Consider the following 25415-nt stretch of genomic DNA (forward strand, 5'->3'; position numbering starts at 1 on the left):
TCCAAGTTTTCCTGACTTGAAGGTCAGCCCTCTATCTACTAAAGTTGGCTCATCTACTTAAAAGTGGCCTGGTCAGGGAAAATGTGGGTGAGGAAGAAGGAATGAGAGAGGTCAAAAACAGAGGCCTCATACTTCTATATCACTTTTGTTCAAGCAAATAAATGGTAGGCATTATCCAATTCCAGATCTCCAGGACCTCAAGGGGATGGCTTTCTCTAGTAGTTTGTTAACTATGTATGTTCAGTATCACCCTGGCTGTCTTTTCCTCTGAGAGGCAAGCTGTTAGGGAAATCCTCTCCCTCTGGCCAAATGATGTCCCACTCCTGAATTTACCGTCTTTGACTTATGAGGAAACCACCAAGGTCCATTTTTCAGCATCACTAGTCACTGATTTATGCTCAGAGAAGGAAATAGTATATGTATATATGTATGTACGTATACACACACATATATGTAGTAGACATAATAGTAACAAATAACACAAAAAACAAAATAGGTTATATTTTAATAGACAGATGTTATTAATGTGGGGGTATGTCAGAGCTAAGATCAGAATTAATAAAAGAATACAGAAAAAAAAGATTTGGAATACATTTCAACAACTCAATCTTGAATAAGTAATTAAGAATCAAAATAGGAAATGCACAACAGAAATTAAACTGATATTAATTTAATAATTTTATCCAGAAGTTAAATCAAAAGCAAATTAATTGCCACAAGACTGAAAGAGTCCAGGAAGCGCCTTTGTCTGCAAACATCTGACTTAATTAGCAGATGGAGATGGCTACCAAAAATAATACCAGGTTAGAATAGAAACTTGTCAGCAAAAATCTTACAAAGGACAACTATGAATAGTATTATCTCATAAAGCAAAGAGAAGTAGTAGAGGGTAAAACAAGTTTAAAGAAAGTCTGGCAAAACATCAAATTAAGCAGTCATTTGAAAGATATTTAAGGATGAAAATCAAAGAATAAAAACATAAGAAATCTATAAAAATTATGACTTCTACATCAGCCATAGTAGGATCCTGATATCAAGGTCTGAGGGACTTATCAAGAAGAAGGTAAAAATGGGACTAAAGAGACCAACAACTGGAAGGGGATTGAGGGATCAATATTCAAGATATCTGAATGGAAGCTAACAAAGAAAACTCAGACCATAATTATAAAAAAAAAAATGACCAAGAGATCAGAAACTACCAACTTATATGCTTCCTCTATATACAGAATCTCTGAGCTATAAATAAAAGTTGAGGGTATTCTCAACAAAGGCATTAGTGGAAACAGTTTTTACAAATGGTATTTGTGAATAGATCACATCTTTACGGTTTCAGAACTGACTGAATGATGAAGAGGATTAAATATTCCACTGTGCTTACTGCTGATCAAGAAAAAAATATTTTATTTGTGAGAGCAAAACACAGACTTTCTCAACACAATGTCTCCCATTCACATATCAAAATCACCTGATTCCTTGAAAAACTTAACTGTACTAACATACAACTTAAACAATCATGTTATTTCTTTGACAAAAATCAGGTGAGACATAAAACAAGATACAGGCTTGCCAAAGTTATTTAATACTATGATGGAAGAAATGTCATGCAGAGTCCAAGTTGAAGATAGATCTCCTATGGATGGTGACATTGTCCAGATGTTATTGCCAAGTGACACTCTACTGATTGCATCAATCCCCACATTAATGAGTTTCTTGGGAGAAATCTATCATCACTCAAAAGGGTTAGGCTTAAACATCCACACAAGAAAGACCAAGTAGATGAACAATGTTTATCACTAAATTTCAATATGTATTTAAATAGACATTGTTGGGACATCTAAGGCAGAGAGTAAAGATGGCTAATGAACTGAATGCAGAGTTAAACACAAAAAAAGAGGGGCTGAATTACCATTAGGAAATTTAAAGTTTTCTTTAATGAGCCCAAGTTTCCATAAAAACAAAGGCCTGTTGTTTTGTTTTCCTATTTAAAAAAATAATTATAATCCGTTCCTCCCACTGCCCCATCCATAACTAAGCAAAAAGAAAAACATTAATTACAAATATTTATTCCCATATTGGCCATAAAATATATACCTCTCTCTGCGTAAATTCATCATCTCTCTGGCAGGTGGTAAGGAACATGCTGCACCTTCAGTCCTCTGGATTCAATTTGTCATTGATCAGTTTTGGGGGGTTTTTTTTTGGTCTTTATTAATTTGTTTGTTTACTTTTAGTTTACAAGATTCAATTCCACAATTCCTTGCGTTTCAAATTTTCTCTCCCTCCCTCCCCCCCACCCCCACCATGGTGGCACACAATCAAATATAGGATCTGAAAATTCTTTCACATTAGACATTAGTGAGGTTATAAAGACGGATTGTATCAGATGGAATGAACAATGGGAAAGAGGAAACCCAAACAAGAAAAAGAAAGAGAGCTGGTAGTTTGCTTCAATCTGGATTCAAACTCAGTTCTTTCTCTGGATGTAGACACTTCTCTCCATCACTGATCAGTTTTTAAATCTTTCAAAGTTGTATTTCTGTCACTGTCATTAAACTGTCCTCCCAGTTCTACTCGCTTTACTCTGCATCAGTTAAGCCTTTTCGGTTTCTTCTGACACTCCATTTTGCCATTTCTTATGGCATAGTATGCTTCATTCATGTTTAGTCATTCCACAATAGGATAGCACCTTAGTTTCCAATTTTGGCCTGCCATGAAAAGAGTTCCTCTAAGTATTTATGTACCTATAGGTATTTTTCCTCTTTCTTTGATTTCAGGTTCTTTGTTTTTAATGTTAACAGTCTACTGGTATTACTATACAGCAAGCAAGACACAGAATACAAGCCTCCAAAGGAAAAAACTAATGAATATCCCATAAAGGGTAGCAGAGAGACGCATATAAAGTCGAGCAAACTGTACCATATTGCCAATGTTAGGAACTTCGAAAAAGAATAAAAAAAAAAGATATCAAAGTATAGTATGATAAGATGGGCTGATCGTGCAACAAGGGCGAGGAAGGACAGGTGGACAGCTAGAACACTCTTCACTGGTACTCTTGGGATGTTAGAAGCAAGCAAGCAAGAACCCCAGCACATTAGGGGTATCTCCTGTGACTTATGGAAAGCTCTGTGGACAAGTGGCAGAGTACAAACAGGCTTATATGGGTTGTGAGTTACCTTTTTGGAGTGAACTCACATATATCAGTAAGATGACAGATCCATCTGAATATCTGAACAAATACTTGAAGTTGGGTAAGAGGTTGGGGTTAAGGGTCTGGTGAGTTAGAAATTTAAAATAAAAATAGTATCTCAAAAAGCATAAAACTAAAATTCTACTCATAAGAGTTAATTAACATTGTTTTGCAAGAATATATCTTTCATAAAAGCTACACATATTTAAGGCTTCACAAAAAAAAACCAAAGAAAAAATAAAAAGGAAAAGGATTCAAAAGCAAAAATAAATAACTAAAGAGCTTCAAAATAAGATCTATAACCAAGAAAGTCAAAACACAGGTCCCACATATGCCAAAATATTCATAATAGTACTTTCTGCAGAAGCAAAAAAAAAAAAAAAATGGAAAATGGGTGCATCTATCTACTGGGAAGTAAATTATGATATATGAATGTAATAAAATATTAATTAGCTCTAAAAAATGATTAAGAATTCAAAAAAATGAGATTGATGAATCAGTGAAGAACCAAAAGAAAAAAGCAGAATAGAACACCACACATATCGATCTCACAATAATGTAAATGAAAATGATAAAAATCACCAGAATTCAGATGAAATTCAATGACTCTGTGATGAAATACATTTAACACATAGAGGTAAGACTGGAAAGTGACCTTAAAGGTCATCTCATCTTAGTTTCCCATTTTCACCAATTAACAGATGAGGAGATTAAGAGATTTGCTTAAGATCAGACCAATTGTAAGTGAGAGTGGAGAGCTGGGATGAACCTCAGGGGCTACTGTCCTCTCCAGTGCCCTTTGCCTGTTATCAAAAACACACTAGAGGAGCAGATAAAATTTCTAGGAGTTTGTTTTGCTTACTTTTTTGTTAAGGTAAGGAATGGTTATTGAGAATCGTGTATAAAAAACAAAGAGCATTAATAAAATATCTATTTTAAAAAGAAGATAGGCTTTATAAGGATGAAAGGGACCTGTATTATTTAACTCCCTCCCTAAAACCACCTCTCCCCCACTAAAAAAAGACAGTGGTAAATGAATAAGATTCAAGCATCTGGAAGGCTATCAGAAGAGGAATATCAAAAGACTATTCTCTGAGACTAAAGAAAAGGGACTAGATACGTTGGAAATCCCCGACTATAAAAGAATAAACCAACCGCTGAGGGTTCTGATGGCATTTCCTTACCTAGGAAAATTAATAAAACATTCAGGTACAAAAGTAATCATTTCTAGACATTTAATGTTAAGACATTCAAACGGACTGGCAAAGAGTACAGTTTCCTCTATGCTGAGGCAAGATTGGTGTAGATCCCAATGTCCCAGGAAAACTATAGTTTCACCATTAGCTAATAGCTTCAGGGCATGGGACAACTAGTCTGGTAAGGGACTGAGGATACCAAATGCCCTCTCTAGAACTGGAAAAGTAGGAAATCAGCTTTGCTGTGTACAAGATGAAAAATCCTTGAGTGTTCAATTTGGTATCTTACCCTACAGAAAAACAGGGGGGAAGGGGATAAGAGGGGGGATGATAGAAGGGAGGGTAGACTGGGGGAGATGGTAGTTAGAAGCAAACACTTTTGAAAAGGGACAGGGTCAAAGGAGAAAACAGAATAAGTGGGGGGCAGGATAAGATGGAGGGAAATATAGTTAAGTCTTTCACAATTTAACTACTATGGAAATGTTTTGTGTAACTACCCATGTACAACCTATATTGAATTGCTTATCTTCCCAGTGAGGGTGGGTGAGCAGGGAAGAAGGGAAAAAATCTGGAACTCAGAGTTTTAAAAACAAATGTTTAAAAAGAAATTATTTTTTACATGCCACAGGGAAATAAGATATACACGCACTGGGGTATAGAAATCCATCTTGCCCTACTAGAAAGTTAGGGGGGAATGGGGGAGGATACAAGAGAGAACAGTTTGGAGGAAGGGGTATTCAGTAGGCTTGCTCCAAATACTTCTCCCCCTCCCAGATTCTAACGTATAATATTTGCTGAATCAAAATATCAGCTCATTCTAAGAACATTTAAAATGGACTGTGCCCAGTATAGTAAGAGCCAGAGAAACAAAATCATTCTCCAATCTGAAGATTTTATAGAATTATCTAAAATACAGAAATAAAATTACTTCATCAAAAATCACATCTTAAGGAGATATTTATTCTGCAAACTTCACTATTTCAGTCTCTCTTAAAAAATATGTTTCGATGAGTTTCTTCTTGTATGAATTTTTCCAGAGGGCGTCACTCACCAAACAGTTCTCTTCCCAATACTGAATAGGCTAATGTTCATTTTAAGGTTGGTGTTATGGACCAACCAAGGCCTCAAACAAGCATGCTGCTTGTATCTTGCTCCTGTTCCCTAGAAACACCATTGGATTTACTGTCGAATACAGAAGTGCTTTCTTTTCTTATCATGGTAGCAAAAAGCATGTCCATCATCCCCAAAGCTTCTAGTAGTTGTCCTTGATAACTAATCTCTTTTTCTACAAGCTCTTGGAGCACCAAAAACTGTTTGTCAATGACTGGTGACTGTCCAATCACAGGTAGGTATATGTCTAGAAAGAAAACAAAATGTAGTCACTAGAACTTCCTTACTACTATAAGGGAATTTGTATTTTTATAGATGGTAGAATTTAAACTGAAGTGTATGACAAAGAACTACTTGTTTTGCTACTTTTTAATAGTTGCTTTATCCTTTTTCTGTCTGAAGGCATAAGCACAGGGACAATTTGCATAATGATCTAACTTTATAGCCAAGTCTGTCACAAGAGATCAAATGAGATAATATATGAAAACTTTTTAATAAAGTGCTACATAACTGTCAGTTATGATTATGATAAATTTGAGTTGATAATCATATATGATCTGAATTTTAAATTCAATTTTAGCATTTTCATAACTGTTAAACTGTTTAAATTTGATGACTATAAACCTTAAAAAAAACAAAACACTAAAAAACCAAACCTTTACAACTTACCAATAACCATTTCAGCAACATTGATCAAAACAGGGGCAAATCTTGGCTCAGCCAGGTGCCTACACAGTAAAAAAATTGGTTTATCAGAACCAAAAGTTAGCAAGTTGTCACCTGTTACACCAATTCTCTATAAATATCAGTTTGTAGCACAACAGATTTGAAGTCAGGCGGCCTGGTTAGGTTCAAACCCTGGCTTTAACCCTTCCTAGCTATATGACTGTGGTTTAATTTCTTCACTTCAGTTTCCTCATTTGTTTAATGGGGATAGACGGGAGAGTTAATACTTCTACTACCAACCTTATGGGACTGGTGTGAGGAAAGCATTTTGTGAAGCTTGAAGCAGCATGGAAGTGTGAGTTACTAAAAGGGACAGGGATGTGGACCCATGATTTCACTGGTATATGGAACTTCCAGGTGAAGAAACTTCTTCTCCCAATGCAGGTTGGTACCTTCTTTGCCCCTTAGGACTTTAACAGAGTTGCCCAGAACAGTAAGGGATTAAATGATTTGACCCAGGGTTCAGCCAGGCAGTACGGGTCAGAAGTGGGACTTGAATTCAGGTGTTCCTGGCTTTCAGGCCAACTCTCTATCTACCATATCATGGTCCCTCACTCTTTTAACAATTTCTCTAATTTGGAAATAAGGTTTTCATTTTCAAAAGACTGTTGTTTTAGGACTACAAAGCATACCTTATTAAGAAACTAAGAATAATGCTAAGTTGTTTCTCATCTCTCCCTGCAAGAGCATTCGAAAGAGTCCCTCTTCGATTTAACTCCTGAATGACAGCAACTGTAACTTCTGGCTGTTTGACTCTAAACCTGGGCTAAAATAAAATGGAAAAAAGTCAACCCAAGTAGACAATACAGTAAGCTCCAAGATCAAAATCATTAAAATTATAAAACCTTTTTAAAAGGCCTTTTTTCCTGTGTTCTTGAATCCTGGTAATTATACCCCAAATAAAACAATTACAGGAAAAAAATGATGTTACTCACCTGAAGTACTCTATCAAGAGCTTTGGAAACCTGGAAGCTTTTCAGATCTCTGTCATATGTCTGTAAGTATGTCTTTAATGGTCTGCTGACCAAAACATCATCCTGGAAAGGCAAATTTTAAATAAGAAAAAATAAAAATCTTTTTTTTTTTCATTCTGTAAGTGATCTTTTCATGATCTCTTTCCACAGGAGCAGGGAAGGGATAGGGAAGAAGGGAGTACTTTTAAATACTCATACTATAAGTACCATTATACTTGCAAGATAAAGTATATGAAAGTGGAAAAAAAATGATTAAATCAATACGCAAAAAAGTGAATTCCAAGAAGTTATGTTATAACTATATTATAAAGTTGTAAATATACACATATATAATAAATAAACTTATGCAGAAATTATATCAACCCTCTTTACTTGGGACACCTTGTAAAAGTACTCCCCTCTTATCAAATCCCCATTATCATGCTTATTTTGTCATTTAAAGAACTGATGAGTTCTAATAACTTTCTTTAGGGACTGGTTTGGACATTCCTTAATGAGGGGTGTGTGTGTATATGTGTGTGTGTGTGTGTGTGTGTGTGTGTGTGTGTGTGTGGACATTCCTTAATGAGGTGGGTGTGTATGTGTGTGTGTATTTTTTTTTTGGAGGGGAGGAAGGCAACTGGGGTTAAGTGATTTGCCCAAAGTCACATGGCTAGTAAGTGTGTTAAGTGTCTGAGGCCAAATTTGAACTCAGGTCCTCCTGACTCCAGGGCCGGTGCTCCCTTCACTGTGCCACCTAGCTGTCCCCTATGAGATATAGTTTGAAAGAAAAGAAAGAAATTAAGGATTTATTCTATTCTCCCCCTCTGAAATACCTGTTTTTTCATGTAATTTTTTCCCCTAACAAAGGTTCTGTATGCAGGTCTTCGTCTCCTTGGAAAAGGATCCTTCTTTGTTTCAGGTTTCCGATGTTTAACATTTAGCACTCCATTAGTCATTCCTACAACTATAGTCTCATCTTCACGCTGAAATGAATTTTTAAATGTTGGTAAGTACTAGTCAACTGTAATACTATTTTGTAACAATACTCCCTTTTTATCTTAACTAGGCTTTAAAGGGTTATTTACTGCTGCTTATTATATTGCTAGATCATTAGGGTGAGCAAAAATATAAACCCAGAGAGGAGAAAAGACTGGTAACATCATGTTACTACACTTTACTATATAACCTTTGTATTAAAACACATGGATTATATTCACTCATACAGCTTCACTAAAAAATTCTAAGATACATGAATACAGAATTAACAACATTTTCTTAAAACATCTGCATTTCTCCTCCGAACTACCAACTCTTCTTAAATCCTCACAGTTGGCCTTGACTCCAGAAAAAGCTCTACTTTCCTACAGTCTTTCCAAAGGGATCCTAAGATCCAGATCACAGATGACTCATTTCTCCTAAAATCATTCTGTCCTAATGGTGGCCTTCAATCCCTCTAGCTTTCAGAACTTTCCCGGCACCCGCCCCTCCTCAGGTGACTTCACCTCCCACACTTCCTAATCATAACCCTTTGGATGAGCAGGCCAACACTACCCTTCCCTCTACTCTTGAAACCCTTGTCCTCCTGTCTTACTGCTGCTCAAGGCATGCCAAACCTTGACCCTGTATAACTTCCACCCTCCACCTCTTCTGCTCCTACCTATGTGCTACCAAACAGAGCTAGACAAAGCCATATAACCACACTGACTGGATCTACCACGTATTCATCTCATCCGGACTAGACCCCCACTACAGCAAGGCAGTGTTTTCACTCCTCCCTAATTATCTCTCTGTCTGACTTAGCATAGGAGCTGTTCAATACCTTCTCTTCTAAGCCTCTCATACTATCTCCCTTTATTCAAAAAGACTTTCCTGATCCCCCAACTAATAATGCCTTTCTCCAAAAATCTCCTTGCATCTATTATGTAATAGTTGCAATGTGGGCATACATGTTCTCTCTCCTCACTAGACCATAAACCAAGGGAAGGGGACTGTTTCATCTGTGTCTTTGCATTCCCAGTGCCTAGCATAGCACCAAAGTGCACACAGGAAGTACTTAATAAATGTTCATTGGACTGGATGTGCTGAAAAAGCTTGTTCTTTTTTGTTCTCATCTCCGGTATTTTGGTACACACTAAACCATGTTGCTGTTGAGTCATTCCATTTGTGTCCCACTCTCCATGATTCCATCTGGGGTTTTCTTGGCAAAGAAACTGGAGTGATTTGCCGTTTCCTTCTCCAGCTCATTTGACAGATGAGGAAACTGAGGCAAATAGGATTAAGTGACTTGTCCAGGGTCACACAGTTAGAAAGTGTCTGAGGTCAGATTTGAACTCAGAAAGATGAGTCTTCCTGACTTCAGGCCCAGAACTTTTATCCACTAGTTGCCCCACATACTACATTATATTAAATCATTACTTAAAGCAACAAATACATTCTAGAAACTCTCAAACATTTTGGGCAAGAAGAAATTCTTCAGGGTAAATTACAAACCAAAAAATATTCCTCTTCTAATCTTTCTAAGATGGTTAAAGGAAAGCTTTAAGAAATAAACACATACCCAAAGGAACCCTGCACAGATACTTACTGCCAACGCCAGGCTTAAAATGGATGCTGCATAATCAAAACTATGCACTACTTTGTACGAAGTCGTGCTGTACACTTTCACCTTCCTAGTAAGAAGAGACACTTAGTTACAACTCTTCTTAGGACTTTGCAGCCTAAAGTACACAATGAATAATGTTTAAGAAAACAAACATATGAGCATAAAGACCTATTTATAAAACTAAATTAAGACATTACGTGAATTGTAAAAAGATTCATCATGGAGCTCCCCAAATTTATTAAATGTTTATTTGCAGGCCATGAAAAATGGGTCTTAATTCACTTTTAAATGCCACTCTTTCAAAGGAGATAGTCCTTATAGTAATGACTTCTGTTTTAACATGACTATATCTGGTTTTTAGTTGCAAAACTAATTCACACTGGCATCACTGTTTAAAACCATCAAAGTGCTTTCCTCACAACTCTCTAAGTTAGGCAGTGCAAGTGTTACTACAACCATTTTACAGATGGGGAAAATGAAGTCTTGCTCAGCGTAACAGCCAGAAAACTATCCAAACTCTAGGCAGCACCAGAACCTGGGTCACTTGGCTCCAAGTCCAGCCTTCTTTCCACCAAACCACCCTGGCTGTTAAAACTGGCACTTTTTTTTTGACATGCCATCATCTTTGGCATGTCTCTAGATTACAAGGACGTTTCCAAGGTTAAAACCATTAGCAGAACAAAACAACAGGCAATTCTGTTGCAGGCTGTGCCTCACTTTGAAACCCAACTAAACTGAAACCACCCAGTTCAAAGTCAAACTGCAAGACAGCAAGATGGCACTGCAGGCTGGGATCTAAAGATTCACCCCTCTTCTTAAATCATTTCAACACTTTGGCAATTTGCCTGTATTAAATGATAAACGCAACAAACAATATTATGAAACCAGGCACCGGCTAAAAAAATTTACCATAAGCATAGGAATAAGAAGATAAATGCTGGCAAAATTACCACCGGCTATTTATCATGAGATTCATAATATCTAGAACTAAAAGACCTCCAAGATTGTCTAGTTTAATTCTCTTGTTTTACAAGATAAAGAAATTTAGGATTTCTTGAAATAAGCCTTTGCTATCTACATGGAGGAGGCCCAGCAGGAGGTTTTTAGTAAAGGCAGTTTAAAACTGCCAATTTAACATTCACAGAAAACTTCTATTTGTTTGTTCATTAATTTCCAACATAACCACTATGGACAGTTTGTATGATGGATAATAGAGGAGACAGGAGAATAAAGAGAGATTCTATCCCTGACTTCCCAAAACTGCCAACGGGATTTAAAATAATTCACTTATCTAAATAAAATAACAGATATAATTAATAAAAGCTACATACTATAGCACCAACTGAAGACTCAGATAAAGACAAGCAAATTTACACTTACTGGTTTGATAATAATACTTACAAAAAGAGAACATAGACCCTACATCTGTAAAAGCTGTAGAGGAATACTTAAGAGTAATACTTTACCAGAGGAACTGTTCTAATTTCAGTTAAGATGAAAACTAAAATAAGAATAAAGAAAACTTTCTGAGATTAAAGAAAAAAAATTGTTTTGGTAAAGTATAGGATTCCTAGCAAAAATGATCCTCAAAGGCTCAGTCATTTACTTGTCAAGATCTTAAACTTTCAAGATGACAAGATTTAATAAGCTACAAAAGAGTGATAACACTTTAAAAAGCCAACTCTGTTTCCTGGATGATAGAGAAGAAAAGTTCATAGAAATGCATTTATCACTGGAAATACTCATTGGGAAAACTGATTTGTTTCTGAAAACTGGTGCATATTTCAAGAACTAAAGAAACTGAAACAATCTACTAAAAATGTTCCATGGCTCATGGTCCAAAGAACACCATAATTTGCACTGCAGATATGAAAGCAAAGGAACAAGAAGAAAAAAAGAAAGTACAAAAGAGTTTAAAAGATGAAGCAAATCTTAACAAAGGGAAAAGGAGTTCAATGAACAGATGATCTTGGTGATGTGGGTATAATTCTTTCTAGTGGTGCCAACTATATAACCCATCCATTCATGCCTTCTTATACTCCTGAAAACATTACATGGGACCTCCACTCATATGTAACTGTCATATCACGAGTTCACAGCTTTAGAACTGGAAGAAACCTCTCTTGAAAAGTATGGGCCCTAATGTAGCACACAATGGCACTGGCCATCAGATATCCCAGCCTCTTACTACTATTCCCAGACCATTTTTCTGATATTCAAGCCAATTCTCTTGGCACAACTCTTTGCTGTCAAGACGCTGGCATCTACTTATATCTACCATGCATCATTCCACTACCCTTTGGCACAACTGCCATATCCTTCTGGATTACATTGGTCCCCCATTCGCTGTCACACAGCAGCCATGGAAGAATACTGGTGTTAAAAAGAAGGGTTTTTTGTTTCAGAGGGAAGACTGGGGTCACTGATGGCACTATGCAATCTCCCATATACAATTAGGCTTTATTTCCTATTCAATTCTGAGCCCACTATTTCTCTGTAGTGTCCAAGATACATGTAGAGCTTTACAGAACATCTATCCAAATGTTTACGAGATCTAGAGACAGTGGGTCTACATCATTCACTTTTTTCCTATATGGAAAATTAAGGGAAAAGGTCTGAGTGACTATGCTTATTTAGAAGGTTCTGCAATGTGTGGGAATGACACAACCTGAACAGTATTCGCAAATGGAAACACCAAGAGGAATACATTCGTCTTCTATAGAGAATCACTCTTCTATAGAGATTCTGTGCTGGACATCCTCCAGGACATACACAGGGCAAACACCTCCAGCAATCATGTCTCTGATTTACACCTTGCCTCAATATTTGTAATCATTTGGTTGTATAAAGTTCCCTGGGGGTGGCTAGGTGGCACAGTGAATAGAGCACCGGCCCTTGAGTCAGGAGGACCAGAGTTCAAATCCAGTCTCAGACACTTAACACAAAAAACTAGCTGTGTGACCTTGGGCAAGTCACTTAACCCCAAGTGCCCTCCAAAAAAAACTTAAAATAAATAAAAAAGTTCCCTGTTATTTTATTTTTCAGTTTTATATGACTTTAAGATAGGCATTGGAGAGAGCAAGGAGAAAATTGTGTTCTACTACATCAAATTTTTTTTATAGTCAACAAAATGTAAAGTGAGATCTTACATTTGTTATACCTTTCCATCAGTTGTGACTGACTGCAACATTATTATTCTGCTGTAGAACACACTTTGCAAATGTCGCCTGCTCTTTTTACATACTTTCATCAAACAAGTCCTTGAATTACAGATATAAGAAAATAAGCACCCAAGTTTAGTTTTTTGGAGCAGTAAAATCTGAATCTTTTCCCAAGGATTTAGTATTATCTCCTCTTTCAGAGACCTTGAAAGTTAATTCCTCATCACCCTGAAAACAGCACTGCCTCCAAGAGGGACCCTCTGTGTATACTTGGTTTCATCTTTTTTTATTTATTTTTTTTTTCATTATTTTCTTTAGTATTACTTCTATGCCTTCATACATCATCCTGGAGATTGTGATGTTAACAGTTCAAATGTGGAAAAATTCACTGACACTGATGAAGGGAAGTGTGTTGTAGAAAGCCTGACAGACCTTTTCTGTTTTCCATCTGTTACCCTTGTTCTTCTAGGTTTCTCACCAAGCATTATGTAAAACCTGTTTTCCTCCACTTCTCCTTGCTCTTTTATGTGATGTTGCTCATAAGTTTCCACCATTCCACTCTGTAAGATTTTACAAACCAGTTTATATCCTAAGCCAGTGTTACCCTTGGCTGCCATTACTCTCTGCTTTGGCAAAAACAAGTGTTTTCTGGCTAAGTTGTTTCTAGGCTCTTTTGGTCCTTTTAACTACCGAGAACGTCAAGATTAATGATTCAGCGCCTCCAGTAGTACGTCCTCCAGAGACACATTTCACATTTAGACTACCAAGAATTAACATCTGTTAAGTGATTGAAAAACTGTAATTCTTATTACTTTCTGATCCCTGTACTCCTACTGTCAAAGCAGGAAAAAAGGGGTCACACTGGACCAAGGGCTTTTTTGTAATCTTCTTTGCTTTATGGGTTGCAATGGCTAAAGAATTCATCACCCATGGGGAATTCTAGGATCCTCTCCAAACTTGTCAAAGCAAGTCTTCAAACAGCACTCTGCTACTGAGATCTCACTTTGTAACCTGAAGGAACCTATCAGACCTTGTTGCTCTGCTGACATAACCTTGGAGAACCCACAGTCCCCTCTGTGCTTCAATGTTGCTGTTATTTGTCCTTCATTCTCAAAGAGGACTATGACATCAGAAAGGTGATGTCATGATTTGAAAGTGAATTGTATTTAAGTGAGGGAAAGCTGTGCACAGTCACCAGCCTCACTCTGAGTCATTTGGGTCCAGTGGCAAGATACAGATCAGGATGAATGGAGATGGCTCTGGATGCAGTGGGAGATCTTGGCTTTTAAAGTTAAGGTCTTTCCCAAGTCAGCCTCTTTTACCTAGTCAAAAAAAAAATTAATAGGGAAGGGGAAGACCCTCAGGGTTTCTGGCCCAAACAGAAACACAATCACTATTTACACTCACTCTGAACCATCAGAGCCCAAACAATAACCAAAACGGGCTTAGGCTAGGACCTATTGTGAGCCAGAGTCGGATCTCCTGGAGGAAAGGACTAAAAAAAATGAGATAACATATTCAAGTTGTTCCTTTTTATAGTGATCTATTCTTATCAACAACAGATAAGCAACCACATTTGGACTCAACACTTCAGAACCTAATGTATCTGGAGAGGAAGCAAACACTTTAGAAGAAATTGAAAAGGGTGTCTGACTTTGACCAAATAGATGAAAAAAAGACAATTTTAAAAGTACTTAAGACCAATTTTTAAGAGATCCCAAAAATTCTTTAAAAACTGCCCCCAAAAACCATGAACTGCACTTTTTAAAAAAAGTGACACCAAGAAAACAATCACTGGCCCATATACCTACTTTCTCATCCTTCTCTATCCCAAATCTCTGAGTATGCATTTCTCTGAGCAATCAGAGATAAAATATAAGGTGAGAAGGGGCTTCCTCAGCCAACTTGCTACAGTAGACCGTGTCTTCACAGTCAGAAAAAAGTGAGCAATGATGAAAAATTAAGCTCCCACTGTTCATATTTTGTTGGTTTTTAAGATTACTTGAATTTTTCTGAATTTCCAGTTTCTATTACATAATCTACCTTAAAATGCAGACCAGAACAGGATTACATGAGATGAATAAGGTTTTAATGCCAAAACCTAACAAGAGTAAAACCAAAGAAATTATCAGTCTAATTCATTTATGATTTTACTTGAGTAATATACTATGAGTATATACTATATGATATACTGAATATAAATATCCAAAATCAAATCTTAGCAAATACAATGCATTAAGTGAATATTTTAAAAAATTATCCATAATATTAAAATAATCATTTTTTATAGATAATAACAAGAGCCAAGGAAAGCCAAAAAACATTTAAGAGATCAGCAAAATTGTGGGGCATAAAAGAAAAACACAAAATTTACAGTATTCCTATGCAGAGTGTATCAGAAGTCTTAGTGCAGTACTAAGCTTTTTTAAAAGCTTATTAAAGCTTCAAATGCAATAAGACTTCTGAGACTCCTTATATACAGATAACCAATAGTTCACATCCTTTTTACCTATAATCTGGTCTAAGTAATTTGGCCTCTTTAAGCCTCAGTCTCCGTATCTGTGAAATAGGGATGAAACCACTTGCCCAACCTAACCTACATTTGTAAGGAAAGCACCTTGGAAACTACAAAGCATTATACACAATTCAAATATTAAAAATAACACAACAAATTGAATTTTTGGAAATGGGAATCAGCGAGCCAAAATTTTTTTTTAACTAATTCACTTTACAGCCAACTTTGAGGGGGAGAAGCATATCTACTTTATTAAGCAGTTGAGACTTATATATTCATCTCCAAGCAATATTTCTCTTAATTCAAGATAAAGCCAAGTCTCTAACTAAATTAAGATACTGACCTGTCTAGTGATCCAGAGAGCAGTCTTTGTCCAGAGCTGCTTAGACATAAGCATGTGACAGTTTTGTGATGATTTCTCAGGGATACTAACAACTGACCACCTTTTAGAATATCCCAGACCTTAACATAGCGACCTCCTGGTAAAAAGAAGAACCAAATATATGTTAATTTGAGACACAAAAGTGTTTTAGAAACATAAATCACCCTTACTGTTATTAACCAAGGAAGTACTATTCTTGACCTTCAATTTCAAAACCTACTTGTTTGAAAAACAAATTACTTGAAACTTGTTATGAAAACCATAAACTTAAGAAAAAAATGAATTCTATAAGACCTTCTGTTTGTGTCGAAAATTTCTTTTATTTTTATGCAAACTGTGAAATACTACTAACTTAATGAAAACACACCTTATCAAAATTATGAGCATAGGAACCCAGATTGCATATGGATCTCTTTTTCAGTAAGCAAGCAACCTGAGGCCTTCTCTAGAAATCTTAATTTCAAGCATTTGTTCCACAGAAGCACAACAAAGAGAAGAGAGGGAAAAATTTCAGGGGAATTTTTATTGGGGCGGGGGGGAGGGAGTACCCTGGACTGAGAAGTCAGGGATAAGATGTACATATGATGTAACAGACAAAACTCTGGTAACCTGGACATTTAATAACTATGAAACTTCCACAACTACTACTCTGGACTTCCATCTTTCTCAGGGATTCTATCAGATAATCTCTAAAGTGCCTCCAACCTGCTCTAAATCCCATAATCTTAAATCATTCATGCTCTCTGGGGCTTAGTTTTCTTCCTATCTGTAAAACAGGAATAGTCCAACTTGCACTTCCTATTCAATGAAGTCATTGTGAAGAATACATGTTCAACCTAAAAGCTCCATATGAACATGAAATATTATTAAGCATTAGGTTGCTCGGCATTAAGCTCTAGGTTCTACTTATCAAATATAGGAATTCTCCTTATGGAAAGCAACTGTTACATTATAACATATGTATACACTGCACACAAGTTTGCAGCATTTCAGGACTACACTAACTTTGTAACTTAAATAGAAAAAGGCCCTTAGTTTTGCATCATTATGCTGAAAAGTTTAGCTGGATAAACCAAAAACAAAACTCTCTATCCAGACTCCATGTAGATCTTGTCCAGGCTGACACCACAGTCTCGGGAGCTGGGATTTCCTCAGTCTCCCTGGCCCTGCTAAACCATCAGCTTCCAGCTGGGTCATCAAGCTGGAGACTGACATAATTGTGGTTCTGACCAAAAATCTGCAGCAATCCCTTTGAGCTGGAGAAAGATACAAAAGCACTAAGACAATACGGGAGGCATTTTCCCTTCTTAAATATAACTACGGTCTTCATAAAAAGTTTCAGGTATTTAATTCAAAATTTAAGGTCAAGAATAACCCTTTATTAGATAATAACAATAATGGTAATTCATGTTTAAATAGCCCTTTCATGTCACCTTAACATCTGTCCAATTCTCCCTACTCTTTCATCAACCTGAAATATGTATTCAGCTACCCAAAGAAGTTATGCAAAGACAAATTACTCAAATGAAATAAGGAAACACTGTCTGGCAAATGATCACTTGCGATTTGGAAAGGAAATACTAAGTATATAATGAGAGACCAATATTAAACCTCTTTTTAAAAAAATTTTTGAAAACCGATACCTGCAGATACCAGAAGGCCTCCAGACGGGAAGAGCAGAACGCTCTCCACAGGCTGTCCATGCTCCACGGTCAGCACGCTTTTCTTCACTCGGGCATCAAACATTTTTACACTATGGTCATATGAACCTAAAACATAAGTTTATGCTTTTTTGAAACTGGCTATCTTTAAACAACTACAAACAACAATTCACAAAAGTTCAGTTCACAAAGTCCAAAAGCATGGCTAACAGCACAAGGACATTTGCGTGTCCAAGCCAAGTACTAAGTGCGCACCGAAGACAGCACAGTGGGAAAGGAGGCTTTGGAGCCAGGTCTGGGTTCCAGTCCTAGGTCTGCTCACAACTGCCCACATGTCCTTGGGCCCAGTCCCCTGCCCACTCTAAGCTCCCCTTCCTCATGTATCTAGTGAGAGTTGCATGCTATAATCCCACCTGTTGCCTCCAACTCTCAAATTCTCATGTTCTACATATGTGCACATATATTATGCTTTCCTAAGCAAGGTCTACCTTTCCTTGATTTTCCATTGCTCCAGCCTTCAGAGTCTATGTCAGTTTGTTAAACAACCAAAGGTATAAAGCCCTGGTTAGAGGCAGCCACAAAAATGTAATTCCACCCCCTGTGACCCTTAACTACCACTGAAGCCACACAGCCTGATAAATTGAAATGAACCTGCCTAAATTACCATGTTAAAAAAGCACCTGTCCTTCCTTTCTGCTAAAGATCAGTAAACTACCGTAAACTCTATTAACTCTATTAAGCAGTCATATTCAACAGCAAGGTACTATGGGAGAAGAGTTGTTCATTAGGTGACTAACATCACAAAACAAAATATATCAACAAAAGAATGAATGTAATTGAACTTGGTATAACACTGATTTACTTTACAAGAGGTACAAAAAAGGCAAGCAGACTTGAGAATTTTGAAGGGAGTCTGTTACTCACATGTCCACATTTATCATTATAGGTTTACTATAGACTTTCAGCTACAAGGGACCTCAGTGATCATCTATCTATAAATCTCCTTAATTAACAGATGAAGAAACTAAAGCCCAAAGGGGTCCTTTGTACCATAATGGCTCCAAAGCAAATAATATGGGTGTGTGTGTGTGTGTGTGTGTGTGTGTGTGTGTGTGTGTGTGTGTGTGTGTGTTTAAGAGCAACGGATAATATGTAAAAAGGAAAAAAGGAGAGGAAACAAACCTAATTCCATTATGAAAGTGGAAAAATTCCCCCTCCCCCAAAGAGCAAAGAGGGCACAGCTGTCAAATCTTCGGCCTCAGAAAAACATGAAGCTAACCTGTTACAAGGAGATCTGCATTAAGTTTGCTAGCACAACCGCATCTCACATAATCTGTATGCTCACTAAAGGACAAAATTTCAGTGGCATTTGGGATGTCCCATAATTTAGTTGTATAATCATCTGCTCCAGAAAGGATGCGATATTTGTCAGCTGTAAAATCTACCATATGAACGGCTCTGAAAGATAAGAAATAAAGCATGAGATTATAGCAGGTATTTTATTTCTGGAATATTCTAACAAGGTCAATTTGCAGTCTCTACTAAAAATAGTAAAAAACTTGAGTGGATGACTAGAGGTGAGGATGTCATGGGGTGAGAACTGAGGAAAAGAAAGTGAAGGCTGCCAAAATGCTTGTTTGCCCCAATTCAGTTTAGATATTTTAAATTTCCACATCATGGTTAGGCTGTCACAGAACAAGAGATTAATGAAGAAATATCAGTAAAATGCTAGCTTAATTCAGTTCAACAAACATTTATTAAGTACTTACCACCTGCAAGAAACTCTGCTGGAAGCTTGTATACAGAGAAACAATACAGATCTATATTGTAGAAGTTTGCAATCTAATAGGGAGGAAAGACATTCACACAAATAACCTATCATAGAAGGGAGCACAAAGTCTAAGGAGAGGTTCAGCCAAAGCACTGTGAAAAATCTGAGGTTTTAGTAGGTAGAAGTGTGGACCTCTGGGGACACTGTTGCCCTAATGATATATGCATACATTTCCACAGGTAGAAGCAGCATGGATAAAAGCCTACAGTGCTGGGCTTGATGTCAAGAAGGCCTGGGTCCAAGTTCTGTAGCTGCCACTTTCTATGTGCCTCATACAACTAAGGACCAATTACATTTTAGGGCAAAGATAGGTTGCCCTCTACTTCCATGGTGTGGAGAGAGTTCCAAAAACAAGAAGAAATAATATACTTTTGCATCTGTGTAAACTTCAACAGACCTAATAGAAAAAGGTAGTTCACATTTTATTCAATATCTTCAATTCAGGCTCTATTATATTAATTTAATCTTAAATATTTACTTCATTAGTAGTCAGTCACTTATCTGGATTACTGCACCAGCACCTAACAGGTCTCTGTACTTTTGATCCTTCATGCCACTGTTAGAATAATTTTTCCTCCATATAGGTATGGTCCAAAACACTTCATTTGTTCTCCCTTCCCAACTAATGAATTAAATTCACTCTTTCTCACGTGGCATTCAAATCCCATCATCACTGGGTACTAGCCTTCTCCTATTCCTTTTCTTTCTGCTTAAAACTGGGATTTTCTTCTTTGAAACTTCCCAATTCTGTGCAGATGAAATTCTTTGTGCCTCCAATGTCCACATTCTGTCTATGGACTCCTCTCCATTCTTACAGTAAGCATGAATACCACCATCTCCTGCAAGTCCAGATCTTCATGATAAGTGATGATTTTCCCCTTCAGACCTCAGAGAGAACTTTGCTTTAAATTGTATTAATGTGCTTAAATCATCTGTGTTTTCATCTTATCCCTCTACTAGACCAATAACCCCACAAGCACAGGGACCAGGTCTTATCTGAACTCTATCCCCTTTAACACCTAACAATGGTTGTGGCACTCTATAGATACAGTATATTTTTGCTGAATTTTAATAAAAAGCTTGCAATTAGCAGATAAAACTGTATCTTATCAAGCAGTTCATCAGAAACAAAATTTCAATAGAACCGAGAAAAAAGGAAAAACAATTTTTTGACATAGTTCATTTCTAACAGAGATCCACTCAGCTACTTCTCACTGGCCTACATGCCCGCCTACTTAGACTTTCCTAAATGCCTTCTCAAAAGTTCAACCTACTCTGAGGCTACCCTCAAAACATGGTACTGGGGCTTTTACACAACACCTAAACCTACTTTACACAACACCTAAACAACACAGGACCCATCTGTTTCTTCAAGGATAGATCAGAAAGTAAGACTGAAAAAATGTGCCAGTGGAAGTCAGATGCAATTCTTACTTTGAATGGCCATCAAATTGTCTGAGTGGTGCCCTTCCAGTCACATCAAAGAGTTGGACAGCACCATCTTCACTTCCAGCAACAAGTAGCCTACCATCTTGTCGATATGTAGCACAGTATGCAGTGTCCTTGAAGCGGGAAAAGGTTTTTATTGGTTCTTGGGAGTATCGGCCATAAATATGAATCTATAACAAATAACAAAGATATACCAAAAGAGTTTCATGAATTTTTTTCCACCAGAGTACATGAATAAAAATTAAAGATAAACCATGTAAAACCAGACTTGATGATATTAAGTCTTACCCTTGAAGAAGCTGTGACAGCATAATTATATGGAGGCTCTGGAGAAAAGTCTATTTTTGTCACTGCACCAAACTCTTTTATCTGAACAGGAGTCTGAATGAAAAACAATGTCAGATAAGAATACTTTTAGCATTAGTGGATTAATATCTGAATACATTTCTTACAAATAATTTCTAAGAACTAGTCGTGTGCTTCATCTTATAAAGAAATCTCTTTTTTTGTCTTTATTCATTTGTTTGTTTACTTTTCAGTTTACAAGATTCAGTTCCCCAGCTCTTTGAGTTTCAAATTTTCTCCCCCTCCCTTCCCCCCGCCATGGTGGTATACAATCAGGTATAGGATGTGCAAATACTTTCACATTGTATCAGACGGAATGAACAGTGGGAAAGAGGAAACTAAACCAAACAAGACAGAGAAAGACAGCAGGTAATTTGCTTCAATCTGCATTCAAACTCTCTCTGTTCTTTCTAGTTCTTTCTCTGAATGTAGACATCTTTCTTCATCATGAGTCTTTTGGAGTTTACTTATAGCCCTGCATTTCTGAGAAAAGTCCAGTCTATTAAAGTTGGTCATCACACATATGTTGTATCTGTAATGGTATACAAATCTTTCCTGGTTCTGCTCTTCTCACTAAGCATCAGTTCATATAAGCCTCTCCATGGAGATATGAAGTCCATCTGCTCCTCGTTTCTTATGGTACAATAGTATTCCATTACATTCATATACTATAACTTGTTCAGCCATTTCCCAATTGATGGGCATCCCCTAATTTCTAATTCTTTGCCACCACAAAAAGAACTGCTATATTTTTGTACATATGGGTCTTCCTCCCGCTTCTGTGATCTCTTTGGGATACAACCCTAGAAGTGGTATTGCTGGGTCAAAGGATACGAAATTATTTATAGCCCTTTGGGCATAGTTCCAGATTGCTCTCCAGAATGGTTGGATCAGTTCACAACCAGCAATGTATTAGTGTCCCAATTTCTCCAGCATTTATCATTTTCCTGTTTTGTCATCTTAGCCAATCTGACCAGTGAGATGTGGTACCTCAGAGCTGTTCTGATTTGCATTTCTCTAATCAATAGTGGTTTAGAGCATTTTTTCATATGCTTATAGAGATCTTTAATTTCTTCCTCTGAGAACTGTCTGTTCATATCCTTTGACCATTTATCAATTGGGAAATGACTTGTATTCTTATAGATTTGACTCAATTCTCTGTATATTTTAGAAATGAGGCCTTTATCAGAGACATTGGTTGTAAAAATTCTTTCCCATTTTCCAACTTCCCTCTTAATCTTGGTTACATTGGCTTTGTTTGTACAGAAATCTTTAAGACTGATCAAAAACTAATTTTTAAAAATCATGCATGTTTTATATTATAATGAGAAAAAGCAAAGAAACTATGGTTTAACAAGTAGGGAAAGAATTCATTGAACAACTGACACAAAATATTCAGAAATAAGAACAGACAATCAAATCTAATCTTCAAGTCATTTGCTAAATTAATTTCTGAGTTGTTTTCAAATTTTTAGATTATTTAGACTATAATTTGGTATACAAAATCAAAACAAATTAAGCTGTGTACTAGAATAATTAATATAAATGAAAAATTACTTTCTACTCATTATCTTAGGTTCTTACCTTGTAGTTTTTCCAATACAATGTATCTTGAGTTATTTTCTCACCAAGTTTGGGAAAAGTCTGAATAATAACAGGCTTATAACCAGCCATTATTCTTTACAGCTGAACTATTACCCACTAAAAAGGGTGCTACTTAGGTATTAAAGTAGTATCCTTTAATATTCTTAATGTCCCCTTCTTTAATCTGAAAAACAGTAAATACAATTTTTATACAAAGACACGAATATATATTTAAAATTTGTTCCATTACTACTTTCAAAAGACTTTGGGGCAGCTTACATAATTAAATCGTGTAAAGGAGTCATTTGAGTACCAAATATAAGAAACCAACCAAAGGTAGCATCATTATTTTCTGGCACCTGAGTTTGGAAGTTTACTCTTTTCAATAAATTTGAATCTGTTTTCTGGCAGCTAAGGCAAAACAAACAACATTGAGGTAGCAGAATTTTTGTTTTCTGTAACCTGGAAATGTACACTTGTAGAGAAGACATAAAGTTTTAAACATGATCTTATAAAAGATAAAGAAATGCTGCTAAAGCGTGCTCTATGAAGGAAGAGGGTACAACAATAAATCAAAACTCAGTAAAGAATTTCTTCAAGAGGCTCAAATAAAACACTGCAGGAAATTTGCTTTCTAATGATCTAACAATACAGATCAAGGACTGGGGAATCCAGACAGAAGGATATTTTAAAAAGATTATTCAGCCATCTATCCAATAAAAGCATCCTTAAACAGCTTTGGAAAGGCCCTAATATTATTTAATTCATGATCTAACCTTGTAACAATTGCCTATAGTGTGCGATATATCCCATAAAACTGATTCAAGTGTCAGCAATTAATTTAGATAAGATACCTACACAACAAAACTAATATTCCATTATGGAAGGCTTTTTTTCCTCTTAAACTAGTAATAATTATTTCTATGATGCCTTAAGCTTTACAAAGTGCATTTTCTCATTTGATCTTCACAACAACCTTGTGAGTCAGGTGCTATATTTATCTCCGTCTTATGGATGAGGTAAATGGAACCAAAAGTGATATGCCCAAGATAACAAAGCAGTGTGTAGATAGAAAATTTAGGTCTTACTGTTTCTACAACTGCATTAAAATATTGTATTAGGAAGATTCCCTTCTTAAAATTTTTATTTTAAGCATAAGCTTAAAGAATTAGTGATGGGGCCTCTGACATACTGACTGTAGGACACTGGAGAAGTCACACAACCTTTCAGTGTCTACAATCTCCAAGTTGTAAACCAGTGACAGATTTGCATTAGCAGAAGAAGTTTCCTCAGTGAGTACTCCTCATATTAAAGAAATCACAGGTGTGTGACCTTTAAAAACAAACCAAAAAAATGCATGAAAAGGGTCACTCCAATTCAGTCATAGGTTATAATGGAAAATACTTTCCTCTTTTCCAAGTTTATATTAACGAGAACCATTAAGTCAATGACTGTAAGCCAATGACTGTATACAGTACTGATCACCTATAAAGTGGATACAATAATTTAGTAGGTTCCCTATATTTTAATATAGAGACATTGTTGGAGTAAAAGTATATTTGCATAGCCATATCAGAGAAAGTGACAATATTTAAAAAGCACCAAATAAGAGAATTTGCTGTATGAGCAAATGTCATAACGAATAAATCCCATTTTTCGAATATATCTCATGAGATCAAAACGAATCAAAAAAACACTTGCATTACACGATAATTTTAGAAAAAATGTCCTATATAAGGAGATATGTTTGAACTTCACAACACTGACGTTTTAAAAATCTAAGGTTAATTTTGGAAAAAAGCAAAAGAACACATAAAATGATTTCTGAAGACAAAATTCTTAGATCCTTTCTGAGAACTCTCATATCATTTCTCCTTTCACTTCTCCTCCAGTGAGAGCCTGGCCACAAATTTGGTTAAGGACTTGAGAGGTTTAAAGTCCAAGCGGAAGTTTTCCATGATGAAGACGATGCATTTACACAACACGGAAGACGCCAGAGGCAGAGGATCGAGATTCAGAAGAGGGTTTAAAAGTCTAGCTCAGGTAAGCTGGGGTCTGTGAACTCGGGAAGGGGGAGAGGGGTTTGAGGGTATGCATATACACACATATGTGTAAATATAATATGCATATGTGTATACAGACAGATGGGTGTGTTTCAAGAATCGTTTTCTTTTGTAATCATATAATTTAATGAATTTAAAAACATGATTCTAGGCACACAAAAGGCGAAGTGCTCCAGCTCTAATTGATTAGTTAATTAAGCAAGCCTCCCAGCTTGTCCGAGGCGATGAAGCGCAAGGGCTACAAGTCCCTGTCAACAGCACTAACGGTGTCGGGAGAAGCCTGGCCCCAGACTGTCTCCCCTGCCCCAACCGGGCGCCTGTCACCCCACGAGGCCGTAGACGGTGCGGGTGCTCCCGCAGAGACCCAGGTCACCGGCCGGGGAGCTCGCCACAGAGCGCTGGGCGAGGGGCAAGCACCCGGCTTCCAATGGAGGCCTCTTCCCTTACCTCCCCCGGAGCCTGCGGCGCTTCTGCTCGCAGGGGGAGCCTCTCTGAGTCCTTCGGCGGCCACTCTCCGCTGCTTTGGCTAGTCAAGACACCATGCGTCCGAACCAGGGTTCAGTCCCTGGGATTCACGTGTAGTCTGGACCCACGAGTCTTCATCTAGCGGCCGGTCTTCTTCCGGGCCCCGTCGCACAATATCGCGT

General features: G+C 36.9%; 1 protein-coding gene across 1 annotated transcript; it reads right to left on the reverse strand.

Annotated features, from left to right (window-relative positions):
• Window positions 1–487: 487 nt before the first annotated feature.
• On the reverse strand, window positions 488–25410 carry UTP15 (UTP15 small subunit processome component). Its single transcript, XM_069084957.1, has 13 exons — window positions 25216–25410; window positions 22706–22889; window positions 21065–21157; window positions 20762–20946; window positions 18776–18954; window positions 17479–17604; window positions 15797–15932; window positions 9760–9844; window positions 8009–8158; window positions 7155–7256; window positions 6852–6985; window positions 6163–6221; window positions 488–5740 (listed from the first exon to the last, which is right to left on the reverse strand). Exons 2-13 carry the CDS (start codon window positions 22793–22795, stop codon window positions 5508–5510), a joined length of 1572 nt encoding a protein of 523 aa, XP_068941058.1. The 5' UTR covers window positions 22796–22889; window positions 25216–25410; the 3' UTR covers window positions 488–5507.
• Between the last annotated feature and the right edge of the window lie 5 nt (window positions 25411–25415).

Source organism: Petaurus breviceps, unplaced genomic scaffold, assembly GCF_028583685.1.
Source record: "Petaurus breviceps papuanus isolate PSGF00001 unplaced genomic scaffold, PetGlider_PUasm1.0 175, whole genome shotgun sequence".
Classification (NCBI taxonomy): Eukaryota; Metazoa; Chordata; class Mammalia; order Diprotodontia; family Petauridae; genus Petaurus; species Petaurus breviceps.

Excerpts from the sequence above, each read along its gene's own strand:
- UTP15 (XM_069084957.1), bottom strand. The coding sequence starts at position 22,795 with ATGGCTGGTTATAAGCCTGTTATTATTCAGACTTTTCCCAAACTTGGT. Across the intron at positions 9,845-15,796 it reads CTCTCTGGATCACTAGACAG|GAAGGTGAAAGTGTACAGCA; the intron begins GTCAGTATCTTA and ends TCTTCTTACTAG. Across the intron at positions 6,222-6,851 it reads ATTCTTAGTTTCTTAATAAG|GCACCTGGCTGAGCCAAGAT; the intron begins GTATGCTTTGTA and ends TTTACTGTGTAG.